This window comes from Indicator indicator, chromosome 6 (genome assembly GCF_027791375.1).
Source record: "Indicator indicator isolate 239-I01 chromosome 6, UM_Iind_1.1, whole genome shotgun sequence".
Lineage (NCBI taxonomy): Eukaryota > Metazoa > Chordata > Aves > Piciformes > Indicatoridae > Indicator > Indicator indicator.
The window spans coordinates 17,157,682-17,175,073 of NC_072015.1; the positions used below are offsets into that span (position 1 = coordinate 17,157,682).

The 17,392-nt window shown below is 38.7% G+C and overlaps 1 protein-coding gene across 5 annotated transcripts in view; it reads right to left on the minus strand.

The window, feature by feature from the left end:
- Positions 1 to 720: 720 nt before the first annotated feature.
- The window catches only part of BRD9 (bromodomain containing 9), a 35,834-nt gene continuing 19,162 nt past the window's right edge, over positions 721 to 17,392 (minus strand). For all 5 annotated transcript variants that reach the window (XM_054382041.1, XM_054382040.1, XM_054382037.1 and 2 more), the window contains exons 9-16: positions 17,290 to 17,365; positions 15,527 to 15,622; positions 14,657 to 14,789; positions 13,734 to 13,845; positions 11,295 to 11,333; positions 6,003 to 6,105; positions 2,186 to 2,353; positions 721 to 1,509 (exon numbers count right to left, since the gene is read on the minus strand). In XM_054382041.1, coding sequence (XP_054238016.1) covers positions 1,409 to 1,509; positions 2,186 to 2,353; positions 6,003 to 6,105; positions 11,295 to 11,333; positions 13,734 to 13,845; positions 14,657 to 14,789; positions 15,527 to 15,622; positions 17,290 to 17,365 — 828 coding nt within the window. In that variant the 3' untranslated portion in view covers positions 721 to 1,408. The remainder of the gene's footprint in view (positions 1,510 to 2,185; positions 2,354 to 6,002; positions 6,106 to 11,294; positions 11,334 to 13,733; positions 13,846 to 14,656; positions 14,790 to 15,526; positions 15,623 to 17,289; positions 17,366 to 17,392) is intronic.

The window sequence follows — 17,392 nt, forward strand, 5'->3', positions numbered from 1 at the left end:
TCATGTAGAGGCACTTCAACTGGGCTGTTGGCTGAATCACTTTCTTAGTGGAGGGCCCCTTGATTCTCTTGAGCTGTTTCTTGGAAGTTTCCTTGCTTGCTTACACTACCTGAAAACCCCCCAGCGCACCTTCACTGGATTTTGACTGCAGTGCAGTGTCCCCAGCATATGTGTGGGCAACAGGGCCCATGCCAGCACCACTTCCCTCCAACCACTGTGAATCAACACTCTGTCTATCCTAGGCAAGCCTAATTTCTTTCCCCTTCCTCTTCATAGCTCGTTTAAAGTCCTGTCAATGAGTCCCACAATTTCCTGGGCAAAGACTCTCTTTTCTCCTTTGAGAAAGGTGACTCTCATCTGATGCCAGCAAGCCTGGTGCCATGTAGTTGAGGAAGATCATGAGCTATCTTGTCAGTACAACTCAGACATACCAGAAGTACTGTGTCCAGGTCCAGGCTCCTGAGTACAACTTAGATACAGACATACTGAAGCAATTCTAGCACAGGCTTAGTAATGGCAAGGAAACAAATTTTCTCCTGGCAAGAACACATTTGCAAACATGAAAAGTGGTTTTGTAGTTTTATTAACATTTACAAAATATTGTAATTTCCTAACATTTGTCTAGCTTGCACATACCAATGGTACAAAACCCCCTAGTTAGATCAGTACTGAATTATAAAAGTTTTATCTTAAAATTACTGAAAAGCACACCTTATCCAGTATTTTCATCATCCAAATAAATGTAGATATCAAATAAAATTAAAAATTATTATATTTTCTTTGTGTTTCAAGACACAAGGGATCACAAAAACATCCGCCTTTTTTAAATCCAGGATAGAATTCTCATAATGAGGATTTTATGGCAACTATCGAGTACTGTAACCCTCAAATATTCTCTAGAGTGATTAGAAAGGATTAAAAAAAAATATGGGGAAACAGAAACAACTTCTGTGGATTATTAGGGTTAGGAGATAGGAAATATAATAATGATCACAAGTCACGGAGTTCTGTCACAGCTGAAATAAAATACGTCTCTTTGAAATTACTCAAGACCTGAACACAACTGGTAATTCTACCATGACTGCTTCCATGGTACTGAGAAAATTGTCACTTATTGGTTTCTATAAAATATAACTTTTTCTAACACATTGTTGCTTTTCAGTAAAGATTTACACACCAGCAGACAATGAGCTCTATCAACAAACAAACCAAAAGCAGGCTTTTGGTACATCACTAACAACAGGATGTACTAAGTAGCTATTTTTCTTTTGTTTAATCCAGCATATATGATAATATTATACAGGAATCCTCATAGAAAAGAGGACAAAATTGATGTTTCTGCCATAGACAAAAACTTTATAAAAACATAATACAATTAAAATACAAAACACATATAGTACATGTCAGATTAGTTAGTAGTGGCATTTGAGGTTTCTGGAGACTGAAGAAATTCATAGGGATCATGAACAATGTCTTGCTGTTCTCCAACACTCAGATGAGAAGGGCTTCCTGTAGAATATGGGGAAAAATACAAAATCAAAAGCTTTAAAAGTACATAAAAATAATGGAGACATTTATGTATATAAACAGTATTAACCAAACTGTTAATGATTTACACAGAGTATTTTGAAAAAGAAATTGCAATATCCTTCAGTAATTTAGATCCTTTTTGAAAAAAAGTGATTATTCTGCTACTGTGTTGTGAAAAATTATACAAAATGTAATCAAGTATCATCCTACCAACATCTCCTACCTTCTTAGAAATGACACCAAGTTAAGTGGTATATTACCCTATCATCCTGCCTTTCACACTTGACAGTGGAAGGCTATTGTAGAATTCCACCTGTTACCTGCTGCATACAACTGTACCTTTGTATTTTTGAGATCATAAAATGCAAATGCATATGGGGGTTTGCCAATAAGTATCAATTTACTTCAGAACTACTTTACTTATGCCTAACAAAAAAATAAGTAACTACTACTAGTGTCCCTAATTCTAGAGGTCAAAAGTATGTCTTACCTGCCTTTGCCATGTATATTTAAAAATTAAACCATGATCCTGTAGTCAGCACACTGCTTTTTCAGAGTAGTTTCATGCAAAGATTTATGTAAGTTAAAATGTAAGTTTTAACCAGTTTCAATTACAGCAGAAGTATGGCAACTTCTGTGACATAACCAAGTTTACCAAGATGATGTTGGTCTCTTTCAGAGGTATTGGAGAGGGAACTCAAATTGGATGATGGCCGGGATCCCACTCGGTCGGCCTGAGCTTCATGAAGGTCCTGCAGCAGCTTAGTTGTTTCATCCAGATGTAAATGGTTATCATCATGATCAAGCTCCTTCTTCACTTTCCCTAAGGGCCACCAGTTACCAACCAAAAGCCATAATTAGCATAGGCAGGTTAACTCTGACCAAGTCATTATAAAAAAAAACAACCTAAAATAAATTATCATGATTGCTGTCTATTAAAAAAAGACCTCATCCTTTTGTTTTCCTTTGCACTTCTAAAAGGTAACAGCTGCAGATCTCTTTTCAGCTTCAAGAATTACATGTTGAAAGGCATTTAGTAACATTAAAGTATGGAGAGTGACATGAGAAACTGAAATGACTCTGAGTAGTTATAAGAGCTTAATTTGTCATCCTCATCTGTTAAACTCCACACATGACAAAATGAATGTATTTAGTTTGCTGCAAGGAAGTCAATAGAAAGATTACTTAAATACAACTAAAATAGAACATGTAATTTATGGAAGTGAAGAAATCCCCATCACAGAAGGTTTTAAGAACAGTATCTTCTCCAGCTACACTAATTCTATAGAAAGCCAAATAAAACTGTGAAGTAGGAAAGAACTGAAAGTATGTGCCAATGAATGCTGCTATTTCATTGAAAACTTACCAAAAATTCCTCAATTTTAATCAAGAAAATAAATTACTTCTCTTCTTTATTAGGTTGTCTTTAATACAGTCTTTGCTGACTTTGCAGGAATTATTGTAAGAAATAAGCAGAGAATCACAGAATATAAAGGCCTGGAAAGGACCTCAAAAGATCATCTAGTCCAGCCTCCCTGACATAATGCCATTATGCTTAACACCCTCTGAAAGCTAAGTAATCTAGAAGTATGACTATTTAGAGAAAGATCAAATAAAAAAAAGACAAAACAAAAAAAACCATGAGCAGCTTTCTGACCAAGAAATTCATAGCAAGACTGATATGTCTAAGGATTATCTATAAAGCAGATAGTTATTAAACTTTTACTGAACTGCAATAAATTAGTGTATGATAGCACAATCAGAGCTTACAATTGTTTTTTAAAGAATACTGCATCTCTGGCAGAAATTTCTAGAATTTTTTTATTTCTCTTTAAGCTTTCAATTACCTTCAATTACCAAACTACCTTGTTTATGTTTTGGAATAGATAAATGACAGCTTTCACTTCTCAATTAAAAGTAACTTAAATCACAGGCAGTATTTTTTTAGAATTTTTTTTGGTGATGATATTAAAAGCATATGGAGCTGATCCAAAGCTCTATGCTGGTTTTTAAAATTTATGTTACTATGAACACATAAAAACCAAGCAAATCTATTCACAATCCTGAGGGATATGGGATAAGCAAGGAGTAAAGTCAGGACCCTGAATTTTGGGAAAGCAAAATACCAACTGTTCAAGGAGTTAGTCAATAGGATCCCCTGGGAAACAGCCCTTAGGGACAAGGGAGCAGAACAGAACTGTCAGGTCTTTAAGGAAGCTTCCCATAGGGCACAAGAGCTTTTAATCCCCAGGTGTAAGAAATCAGGCAAGGAAGACAAGCATGGCTGAGTTGGGATATGCTGGCCAAACCAGAGGACAAGAAAGTATGGCACAGGCAATGGAAGCAGGGACAGGCATCCTGGGAAGAGTATAGAAACTGCCCAGTTGTGTATGGATGGAATCACAAAAGTCAAGGAGCTGAACTTGGCAATGGACAAAAATATAAAAATGGCATCTAGAGTTATGTCAGCAAGAAAAGGAAGGTCAAAGAAAGCGTATTCCCCTGGTGAACACGACTGCAAACTGGTAGCAATAGACTAGAAGGATGAGGTACTTAACAACTTTTTGCCTCAGTCCTCATTGACAATCTCTCTTCCCACACCTCCCAAGTGGATGGAATGCAGGAGATGGACTGGGAGAGTAAAGTACCTCCCACTCTAAGAGAACAAGTTTGTGACCATGAACCACCTGAACATACATAAATTTATAAGACCTGATGAGATGCATAGAATTATAGAATGGTCCAAGCTCATCAAGCCTGAGACCTCCCCGCCGTCAGCAGGGACATCCTCAATTAGACCAGGTTGCCCAGGGCCTTGTCAAGCCTTGAATATCTCCAGGAAAGGAGCCTCGACCACCACCCTGGGGCAACCTGTTCCAGTGTCCCACCACCCTCATAGTGAAGAAATTCTTTCTGATATCCAGTCTAAATCTGCTCTTCTCTAGTTGAAAGCCACTGCATCCCAGAGTCATGAGGGATTTTGCTGATGTAGTTGCTAAGCCACTGTCCATGCTACCTGAAAAGTCATGCCAGTCAGGGGAAGTCCATGGTGACTGGAAAAAGGGAAACATTGCACCCATTTTTAAAAAGGGTAGAGAGGAGGACACCAGGAAATACTGACCGTCAGCCTCATCTCTGTGCCCGGGAAAATCACGGAACCAATCTTCCTAGAAGCTGTGCTAAGGCACATAGAGGGCAGAGAGGTGATTCAAGACAGCCAGCATAGCTTCACCAAGGGAAAGTCCTGCCTGACCCAATCTAGTGGCTTTCCACTGTGTAGTGACTACATCAGTGGACAAGGAAAGAGGTACTTGTGTCATCTGTGTGGACTTCTGTAAAGCCTTTAAAGCAATCCCTCACAACATCCTTATCTCTAAGGTGGAGAGGGGTGGATGTGATGTGTAGACTGTTTGGTGGATAATGGACTGGTTGGATGGCTGCATCCAGAGTGCAGTTGTAAAATGGCTCAATGTCCTGATGGAGATTGGTGACAAGTGGTGTCCCTTAGGGGTCAGTACTGGGACCAGTGCTGTTTAGTATCTTCATCAATGACAGACAGCAGGATGGGGTTCACCCTCAGTGGCTTTGCAGAGGACATCAAGCTGAATGGTGCAGCTGACACATGAGGGACAGCATGTCACCCAGAGGGACCTGGACAAGCTTGAGAAGTGGACCTGAGTGAACCTCAGGAGGTTCAAAAAGGCCAAGTGCAAAGTCCTGTACCTTGGTTGAGACAATTCTCACCATCAATACAGACTGGGGGTTAAGTAGACTGAGAGACACAAAAAGCACAGAAGGCTTGAAAACCTCTCCTATAAAGAAAGGCAGGAAGAGTTTAGGTTGCTCAGCCTGGAGATGAGAAGGCCCTGGAAAGACCTAATCATGGTCTTCCTTCCAAAGGAGCCTATGAGAAAGATGGGGACAGACTTCTTGACAGGGCCATTTGCACTATGACCAGGGATAATAAGTGTTTAACCTAAAGAAGGGTAGTTTTAGGCTAGATATAAGGATGAAAGTTTTTACACTGAGGGTGGTTAAGTCTGGCCCAAGTTGCTCAGAGAGGTGGTGGATTCCTCATCCCTGCAAACATTCAAGATCAGGTTGGCCAGAGATCTGAGCAACCTGATTTAGTTGAATATGTCTCTGCTCACTACAGGAATTAAGACTAAATGACCTTTAAATGTCCCTTCCAACTCAACACATTCTACAATCCTATGAAAATTGTCAAGTACAAATACTTTGGTTTACCTCAGTGGTACAGGAGAAGTTAGCTAGCTAGTACATGAATGTCTCCAAGGAAAAACAGGCCAAGGTTTCATTTATCTTGCAGCAGCCCTAGACTTTTACCTATATGAGATGCAGACTTATTCCTAATTTTTGAACACCTTTTTATTCTTAGCAAATCCAGCTATTATTTTGCTTAAATGGTACAACTAAAGCATAACTTGTGACTTTTATATTTTATTACTTACCTAATGAGCTTAACATAGAAATATCAAGTGATACATCTGAATATGGTTTTATAGAGAGAAAGTCCAAGTCAGATGTGTTATTATCTCCAGCAGATTCTCCAACCTATTAAAATACACGAAACAGAAGGACTAACAATAGTGACAAGCTGCCACTATGTTAAAGGTAAATGTGTAAGGTAAATGCATGAATCCATACTCTCAAAAGTGCACCACAACACTTGCAATTCACAGACAGCTCAAATATGGTTTCAGGACAGAGCAGTCGTATGAGTGGCAACAAACTCTGAGAGTCATATACTTTGCATCACATTATCTGGAACTGCTGAAACCAGCATTATCAAATCTTCTGGGACTCAATTACATGCTCAACTCATTCCTGTCTCAGGGCAGAACTCTGGCAGAGGGGAAGCACTATCAGTATGCCCCATCATGAACCACTTCCAGATACCCTTTTTCCTCATTTACTAAATGTACCACTAGATTTATTGAAATTTTTACTATATGCCTAAGAAAAACAGTAAGGTAGACCTCCCTGTACACACTATCAGCTGGAGGTGGTCTCTCAAGTATTTATTCTACACGTTTGGATAATGAAATACAGCCTGCACTATGACAATTTAATTTTTCACATACTTATTGTAATACTGCTATGTAATTGTAATGGTTTAGCACAAGGGCTTTAGAGTTGCTATAATGTAATCCGTAACATTTTTATGTGACTTGACATGGAATACAGTGCATATCTTTTGTCACAAATAATTTGCAAGATAAAACCTGTACCACTTAAAGAAACATCTGATTAGTTGTTGTGAAAGCATGAGATACACAACTGTGTATCCCTACTTTCTAACTGCCAATTTCAATGGGTGTGGCAAAACTGATAAATACTATTGATTTTTTCCACTTTTACAGCAGGTTGAACCTCAGAGACTATCATCAGTATTCATAAAGTATCTTTTCTGGTTCTTAAGTGGTCTTTCTGAGATTTAGTTATGCATGCTGAATTAAAATACATAATACAGAACAGAAAAAACAAAGGCACTAAGTAAACTGAGCATCAGAGAATCCATTTTAAGTACTGAAAGCTTATCGTAGAGACTGTAATTCAAATCATCTACCTCTGTCCTTGCACTGAAACAAAATGAATGCCTCAATACTCACCCCTCCTCCCTATGTTGTTTTGTGTTTTGTGTATTTGAAAAAAAATAATTTTACCATAATCTGTTTGGAAGAATCTGGACAGGTACTACGCAATTTGTTTTCTTCTTTTATGAGAACTGGCAGAACCTAAAGAACAAAATGGCATTTTAGATCTTGGCATTTCACAGCTTAACTTACATTTCCTAAGGATATTCTTAGTTACTGTAATTTACTGGATTATCATGATCAGATCAGATCCTAGGCCACCACAGAACATTATCATGTTTGGTGATGTTTGCATAGATCCTTCACAAGGATCTATGGGTGATCCTACACATGTGCTTCCTCTAATGGGCGATCATACATGTGTGCTTTGACAATTGACAACTAACCAGGACAGCCTCATAGGACAGCCTCTTTAAGACTAGACTCTTCTTCATCATATTTATCACTTAACAGGCTTTTCTGAATTATTATAAAGAATAGATGCACATTAAATAAAATGATGAATTTGAATGTTTGAATCCGTGGCAAGATGCAGAATGACACATCAGGGTTAGAGGGATGAGGTGTGAGTTAGGGCCTTCAACTTGTCCTGAGGCATGCTGGGGACACTGCAGCACAGCCAAAATCTTACAAAGATGAGCCAGGGGCTTGTGAGGTAGTAGGAGCCAACAGAGAAACATCAGTGTAACACCCTAATGGAATTAAGGGGTGTTTCTCTAAGAAGGTGACGTGGCCAACAGCTCAGCTGTAGTGTCTCCACATGAACACAGCCAGCATGGGCAACAAGCAGGAGGATTTGGAAGCTACTCTACCGCTGGAAGGCTATGATATAGTGGCCATTACTGAAATTTGGTGGGACAAAATGACTTTTGTGTGGCTACAGATGGCTACAAGCTCTTCAGGAGGGACAGGAGAAGAAGGAGGGGAGGAGGTGTTGCCCTCTGTGTCAGGAAATGGATAGAGTGGGAAGAAATATCCCTAAAAAATAGCCACAAGCAAGTCAAAAGCTTATGGTAGGAAGTAGAGACCAAGACAACACGGGAAAACTTGTGGTTGGTGTCCACTACAGGCTGCCTGATCAAGGGGCACCTACTGATGAAGGCTTCTTATTTCAGCTACAAGAAGCATCACACTCACAGTCTCTCAGCCTGCTGGGGGATTTCAATCACTCTGACATCTGCTGGAAAAGTAACACAGTGCCCTGCAAGCAATCCAGGAGATGCCCGGAGTGCCTCGATGATAATTTCTTAAACCAGGTAACAGACAGTCCTACCTGAGTGGATGCAATACTGGTCCTGATGGTCACCAAGGCAGGTGAGCTCATCAGGCATGTCAAAACTGGAGGCAGCCTGGGCTGCAGTGATCACACACTGGTGGAGTTCTCAGTGCTAAGAGAGGATAAGGAGCATAGTGAGGACCCTGAGTTTTAGGAAAGCAAACTTTCAGCTGTTCAAGCAATTAGTCAGTAGGACCCCCTGGGAAACAGTCCTTGGGGACAGGGAAGCAGAACAGAACTGGCAGATCTTTAAGGATGCTTTCCTTGAGGCTTATGAGTTTTTAATCCACAACTGTAAGATAATGAGGCAAGGACGGGAACAGATGAGCATGTCTGAGTCAGGACCTGCTGGTCAAACTAAAAGTCAGGAAGGAACTATGCAGGCAGTTGAAGCAGGCACAGTACTTTAGAAAGAGTATAAGGATGCCATCTGGTTGTGTAGGGATGAAGTCAGGAAGGCCAGGGCACAGCTGAACCTGAACTTGGCAAGGGATGCAAAGAATAACAAGAAGGACTTCTAGAGGTATGTCAGCCAGAAAAGGAAAGTTAAAGCATACCCCCTGTGATGTGCCAGGTTGGTGAGTCAGTAATAATAGAGGAGGAGAAGACTGAGGCTCACAGTAACTTTTTTGTCCTGGTGTTCACTGGCAACTTCTCTCCTCACACCCCCCAGGCTGAAGCACCACAAGCTGGAGATCAGGGGGAGAACGTCCCTCCCACTGTAAGTGAAGACAAGGTTCATGAACACCTGAGGAACCTGAAGTCTATGGGATCTGATGAGATGAATCCCAGAGTCCTGAGGGAATTGGTTGATGTAGTTGCCAAGCCAATCTCCATGATATCTGAAGTCATGGCAGTCAGGTGAAGTCCCTGGTGACTGGAAAAAGGGAAACATGACACCCATTTTTAAAATGGCAGCCTCACCTCTATGCCTTGGAAGATCATGGAATGGATCCTCCTAGAAGCTATGCTAAAGCACACAATGCTCAGGGAGGTGATTCAAGACAGCCAGCATGGCTCATGAAGAGGAAGTCCTGCCTCATCAACTCAGAGGCTTTCTACAGTGGAAAGACTACATCAGTGGACAAATGAAGGGCAATCAATGTCATCTATCAGGACTTCCGCAGGGCCTTTGACACGGTCCCCCACAACATCCTTCTTTATAAGTTGTAGAGATATGGACTCAACAGATAGATAAGGAATTGTCTGGATGGTTGCAACCAGAGGAGAGTGGTCAATGGTTTGATGTCTAGATGGAAATGGGTGACAAGTGCTGTCCCTCCGGATTCCATACTAGGGGCAAGGCTGTTTAATATTTTCATCAATGATATACATAGTGGAATCGAGTGCACCCTCAGTAACTTTGCAGATGACACCAAGCTGAGTGGTGCAGTCAGTATGTCAGAGGGATGGAATGTCATCTGAAGGATCTGGACAAGCTGGAGCAGTGTGCCCATGTGAACCTCATGAGGTTCAACAAGGCCAAGTGCAAGGTCTTGCAGTACATATTATCAATACAGGCTGGGGGAGGATGGATAAGAGCAGCCCTGCAGAAAGGGACTTGGGGGTACTGGCGGATGAGAAGCTGGACGTGTGCCAACAATGTGTGCTTGCAGTCCAGGAGACTGAATCCAAAGAAGCAGAGCCAGCAGATTGATAAAGGTAATTCTGCCACTCTGCTCTGGTGAGACTTCACCTGGAATACTGTGTCCAGCTCTGGGGCCCTCAAGACAAGGACATGGACCTGATGGAGAGTGTCCAGGAGGGCCACAGAAATGACCAGAGGGCTGGAGTACTTCTTCTATGAAGACAGGCTGGTATTTGGGGGTGTTCAGCCTGAGAGAAGGTTCCAGGAAGACCTTATAGCAACCTTCCAGTATGTGATGGGGGCCTATGAGAAAGCTGGAGAGGGACTGTTTACAAGGGCATGTAGTACTGGTTAGGACAAAGGGCAATGGTTTTAAAACTAGGAAAGGGTAGATTTAAATTGGACATTAGGAAGAAGTTCTTTACTATGAGGGTGGACAAACTGGAACAGGTTACCCAGGGAGGTGGTGGAGGCCCAATCCCTGGAAACATTCAAGGTCAGGCTTGAGGGGGCTCTGAGCAATCTAGTCTAGTGCACTGGGTTTGGCTGAGATGGAGTTACTTTTCCCCATAGTACCTTTTGTAGTGGAAGGGTGTTGATAACACATCAGTGTTTTGGCTACTGCTGAGCAGTGTTCACATAGCACCAACACTGTGCTTTTTCAATGCTCTCCATGCCAAGTGCAGCCTGAGTGGGGGGAAGATCTAGAGGGGACGTGTTAGGGCCAGCTGACTGAAACTGACCAATGGGGTATTTCATACCATATGATGTCAGTTCAGATATAAAAGCTAAGGGAAAGAAAGAAGTAGCGGGGCATTCATTAGCAGTCTTCATCCTCTGGGGTGACTGCTATGTGTATCGAAGCCCTGATTCCAGGGAAGCAGATGGACCTTGTCTGCTAATGGGAAGTAGAGAAAAATATTTTTGTTTGCTCTTGCTTCTGTGTGTGGCCTTCGCTTTTGCTTTGTCTTACTTAACTGTTTCTATCTTGACCCATGGGCCTCATTATATTTTCCTTCTCCCCTGTCCATCTAAGAAGAGTGCTAGAGCAGCTTTGATGGGCATCTGGCACTCAGACAGGGCCAAACCACCACCACATCTAGTTAAACACATCCCTCTTTACTGCACGGTAGCTGGACTAGATGACCTTTAAAGGTTCCTTCCAATCCCGTGTATTCTATGATTCTAAGGCCAGAGAACATCACGTTCTCTACTTTAAATACCAAGGCACATTTTCCAGTAAAAATCCCTCAAACAATAGCCTATCTGCATAGTAGCTTACTTTAACTTCATCCGGTAGTTTTACTGGGATGTTTCGCCTCTGCAAAAAAAAGAATATTAACAATTACTTTTATTCAGCATAAGAGAAAGCCTGCTTTCTTGTGTAATTTCTAGTGTACCCAATCTTTAGAAACAAAATGAGGCTAGAGATAGCTTTTTCACATATCTGTAATACAGTTACAATGTACAGTTTTGAAGTATTTTAGTATTATGCACTTTAACTAATCCCTGAGTCCCCTTAAACTATTTATATTAAATTATATTATTGATATTAAATTAAATAATATTATTTGCTTTATTATTATTTAAATTTGTATTACTAAATCTAGTTTATATTATAGTTTATTATATAAACTATTTATATGAAATGATAGTATCTTACTCATTACTTCAGTAACTTCTGATTCCAAATAATTTAAGGTTGTACCTTCATAGATAGTGAAATGTATCAGTACTAAATAGTCACACATAAAGTATTATAGCACATCATCATTGAAACACATTTAACTGCACAAAATGTGTCCATATCCACCTATGTCACAACTGAATAGCACTTCCAAGTGTAAATAGGCATTGACCTTTTGAAAGGTATTCAGAAATTCTCCTTTGGAACGCTATTCATAGAACAAGGTGGTATAATGAAAATACTTGATTACTGCTCATGATTGGTTATTGCTCTTTGTCTTACACCTTTCATAAGTAGTAATCAAAGGAGTACATGTGATGGAAATAGTTAATTACTACTTAAATAATTGTCTGCTTCTGTAAATAGTAACATGAACAGATGGACAGTATTTTATTGATAACTGTTTCCATAATTATCCATCTCTGCAGATAGTGATGTGAACATTACAGTATTTCATTGTGTGCTGACTGGACATGATTCAGTTCTCTGTCACATCTGGAACACCTGGACATTGTCTTGGATGGGACTGACAACGAGAACATACCAGTCTGTATATTTGCATCAATTTGTGCCCAAAAGACATATGTAAGATATTTGCTACTTACTGTAAAAAAAAAAAAGTGGGAGACTCTCGGGCTGACTCCTGAAGCCTCAGCTACAGGTGGACGCACCTCATAGGACTTTCCCAATTACTGAGGAGCTCCAGGAGCCAGCTGCCATGGGGCTTCCCAGCTGAAGTGTAAACCTGGATGATGATTTTGAAGTGGCAATTGATGATGTATCCTTTTCTTAATCAGTGTATTGCTTGACAGTAATGACCTGGTGCATCTCTATTCTGCTTATCTTTCCTTTTTGCTTATTACTGGTATATATATATATATATATATATATATATATATATATAAATACCTATGTATTAAAGCATAATTATTATATATCTGGACTCTGGTTTTACTTGGAATCCCACCATTCAGTGAAAGAGGTGGCAAAAAGGGAAAGGCGTGTTTATATGTAAACTGACAGTGGAAAACAAAGCATCTCATACTGTGGGAAAACCACCGAGCTTACTGTGGGATAAGAATGCAAGTTGATTTAACATGCTTTGGGACCAAGGTCATTTACAATCAGCAGGTGTTATTGTTAAATTAAGATCCACAAAGCTGGCCTGCCAAAGAGCTGGAGGACGGAGTCTTATATAGGTAAGATGCCCCTGTTTTGGCTAAGACTGATGAGGTAGGGCTAAAATAACATAAAACACCCAACTTCAAGGCAGATTTTGAGAGCCAGGGTGCCTGAAGGAAGACCTTTGATTAATTAACTGCAATTTTAATAATATTAAAGTTGACACCTCTAAGAACGCTAATAAGGAAAATCAAGTACATGCTAAGCATTTGACTATGTTGCTTAACCTTCCTACCAAATCAAGCTAAATGGCACCTAGAAGGCAGGCACGATCTGGGCTCGGGTATGAAACCCATGAGAGGCTTCACATGCAACACCAGGGTGCAGAGTGGGCCAGTAGCAGAGGGAGGGAAAGACAAGAGGCAAGCATGATAGACAGGCTGTGCTCCTTTTCCACCACCCAAGACAAGGACACACTTTTCTTGCTGACAATTGTGCCTTCAATATATGGCTTAACTTTTGCTAGCATTTCTATTATATTACAGCTACTGCAAAAGGTTTGCATCTCCCACTTTGTTGGATGTTACCCAGGATTTATTAATCTGAAATCATCTTGCAGTTAGTGCACTGGCAATTCCCAATTGTTTTTTTCTGTCACTTTGAACAATTAAACCATTTAATTGCTTTAACTTTCTGAACTTGTGTCAGAGCAAGTCCTTATTAGGGCACTGATAAAGAGATTCAATGTTAATTTTGCCAAACAGTTCTAGTAACAGTCCTGGGCTCTGAGACAGGCAGTCACCAGGATGTTATGCATAACACGACACATGCAGCATTAATAAAAACCTGAACAGAAATGGGTCCATTATTGTTTTGATGAACTTGTGACATTTCTGCACATCAAGGACACACCTGCTTTAGCTGATAAACAGTTTTGGAATGATCTCCACTAGTGATCTGGTCCAGAAGATCATCTACTAATTTCTTGCTGTAATTTCCAGCATCCTTCACAAATTCTTGTAAGCTAGTAGAAATGGAGATACAAACATAGAGAATATTTACTTTTATAATAAAAATTTCAACTTGTAATACGGCCTTCCCCAGCTACACTGTATTACACCTACATTTTCCTTGTTCTTCCACATTTCTTCAGAAAAGTAATTAAGGCCTTCAATATGGGGGTTTCTTTTTCTTCTATTTTCTTTAAAAAATGGAAATAAATGTATGTGCAAACTTGTTTTTCATAACTACCGGAAAATTTACACTTGAACTATCATTAGTAGTAGGTTAAAATGCACTCCCCTCCAAAAAAAACAAAACAAAAAGAAAATTAAAAAAGCTTGTGACTTACTCTTTCCCTTGAAGAGTGACAATTTTATGAAAAGCAACATTTTCTTTATCTAGTAGCTTAAACTGTTTTGAAACTTCTTGAAAAATACCACTGTTTCAAACTCACTAAGATCTATTACTTGCATATCTAAACCTGTTTACTGCTGGGTTTAAAGCAAGATGCATAATCTTTAGCAACCTATAACAGCCTGTGGTAAAAGACATTACCAAGATTCGTAGCAGCCTTGCAATAAAATGGAATAACTTAAAAGGGCGAGTGGATGGAATAAAAAAGCACAACAAAACCAAACTCCATACCCTTTCCCCAACTACCAATCCCCTCCTCCAAAACCATGAAAAAATACTAGGACAAAAGCTACTTATCTCTTAAAATAAGTTTTAGGAAAAAAAATCAGAATGTAAAGGCTCCTAGTTTATATTGAGTTCTAAGTGCTTTTCACAAAATTGCTGTGAGAAGTTACGCCTATTAGTAAGGAAGTGCTTACCTTAAGGCACACTGTATCCCAGTTTCATCACCATATGCTGAGTACAGGAGTTCCATTTCATCTGGTTTTAAATCATGAAATATAGAGTTGTTTTGCATGGAAGGTGCTGTACTAGCACTTGTAAGAAAGGTTACTAGACAAGAAAAAGAGATGAAGAATGATGAAAACAAGTGTAAAAGATTATTTGGAGGCAGGAGGGCAGAAAGCAAAAAAAGACTTTTGTTTTCTGAAATAGATGGAAAATGCAGTGTGTTTTTTTCCTGAAAGAGAAATCAAGACAAGTGTATCTGGGACACTTCTAGACTCTGGAATCAGAATAACTATTTTAACTTCATTCCTCATTTTCCATATACTTAACAACCACGTCCCACAAAAAAAACCAAACAAACAAACAATAAATTAATGTCCCCAGCCTTCTTTTTGCTTGTGTCTACTTTACTGCTTGCCAGTTTACAGAGAGCAGATTAGAAACTAAAGGTGTCAATAATATTAGAGAAAAAATAATCCACAGATAGTAAAATCCTTGCCACATGATACAAAAAAAAACACAACATAATTTTTTTTTTCCCAACTCTAATCACAGTTCCTCAGGAAAAATTATTTCCTCCAGAGAAAATGGAGTACAATTATTGGAAAGCTTCTAGTGTGGCTACAACACTAAGGCAAAACATTAACCCATAAACTCCTAATTAAGCTATGCTTCATAATAAAAACAGCAAATTGAATTAAAACTGCCTTCTGCTGTAAAGTGAATAATTATATATTATACAAATAATCGAGTGAGCATTCATTTGGAGAGAGGTATAATTATTAATAATAAGAAATTGCTCAAACAATTAATACAAAGTCAAAACATTTTTTGGCATTTACCTTTATTTCTTCGTTCATCTTTAAAGCCCAGGGTAGTGAAGCCAGGTAATAATTTGCTTGACAGTGAACTCAGATCCACTGGGTGAGTCTCTTCCTCTAATGATTTGATTTAAAAGAATAATTAAAAATCTTTTAACAATTTGTTTATAATTAATATTTAGATTCTGCTGTTAAAAAGAGTTGTAGTTATTATAAAGGCTAATGTGTTTTAATCTGTACATTACTGAGGATATGCAGTGTAATTTAGGTTCTCAATTTAGATTTCAAAAACATGTTGCGAATGTTTCCATCTGTTAACAATTTCAGTTTCAAAGTATGCAGCAGCATCTGAAATTGCTCTACCACCTGACTCATAAACATTCAAATCCAGATATTATGAAATGATAAAAGCAATTTCTTATGTTGACTAAGGGGTAATTTGTCTCTAAAAACTCAGACACCACATAAAGAACCTTGGCAAGATAATTATCACTATGGCTAAAGTAATATTTCTTTGTTCTAAAATTCTGAGAGCTGCTTAATTAAAACAGTGTACATGATTTGGAATATGCTTTCAAGTTCAAAAAAAAATCCCAACATGATTTAGGACACTTCCCATCTGCCTGGCTTTTATGCAACCTAATGGGCATTTTGCTCAATTGTTGAGCAACGGAAAATCAGTTTCTCTCTTGACCCTTGATAGGATTATAAAGGCAAACCAACAAAAACTACAATAAAAAGATCAAATTATAGTATTGTCTGCAAAAGCATTGTAACTTCTATGAATTATACAAACAATAAAAACTATTCTGGAGCACAGAAACATCAGGAAGCAGTACAAAAATTGCAGCACACAGTGAAAGCTTGCTCTGATACCACTAGCACTATTAAATCCTTTTCTTCTTTTCTTTGTTTTTTCCCCAGAAATAGGTAAGGGTATGATGGCAGCCAGAATGATGAATTTCATTGTAGAAAAGTTTACTGCCATATGAAAAGGAATTATAAAAAGAAATTCAGATGGTAATAGAGCTAATGGGCCTGTACATTCCAGTCAAAAAAAATCAACAGAAATGCAACTCGTTGAAATGGTTCATGCATTCAATACAACGATAGGCAAGCTGTGAATGAATTCCAATCTCAAAAGGTGCAGAGAAGAAAGTGCTAAATCAATACGACACACAGCAGCACAAAGACATTTCATTCATTATAAACTTTCAAAACTTCTGTATTTTGAGCTCGAAACTATTAGAAATGGAAAACACAAACAAAAATCCATAGAAAAGATAAAGGAAATAAATAAAAACAATTAAGCAAAACTTAATTAAATGAAATCTAGATAATAATCTAAATTATGATATGAAAAAAACTCCAAAACTTAGAAGACGATTCTGTATTTGCATCTGTGCATTGCACCTTTAGGTAGGATTACAGTACTTTCAATGACCTTTTGTCTATTAGATTTTAACTCCATAGGGTGCTTGGAGCAAAAGTGTTTACAAGTTCTCTAAAAGTTGTAGCAATATGTAAGTGCTTATAAATAGGTATTATTTTTCCTTCTTAATGTTAGGATCAGTGAAACAGAACATCTGAAGAGTGAAAACTTGAAAGGCAAAGAGAAACATCTCATACTGCAGATAAATACAGATATTGGTGAAAATGGGTTGGGATTAATTTTTCTTACAAAAACTCAACTATACTACACAAGATCTATACGTACAGTTAAGACATCAAAATCTGCTAGAATATTTAACATAAATGTTTTCTTGGAAAATTATGGCATTTACCTTCAGCCTCTGGATCAGATGAATTTACTACGCTAAATAATAAAGTTCCATCTCCATTTTTTTTCAGATAACCAATCTGTAAGCAGAACCACAATGATACAGA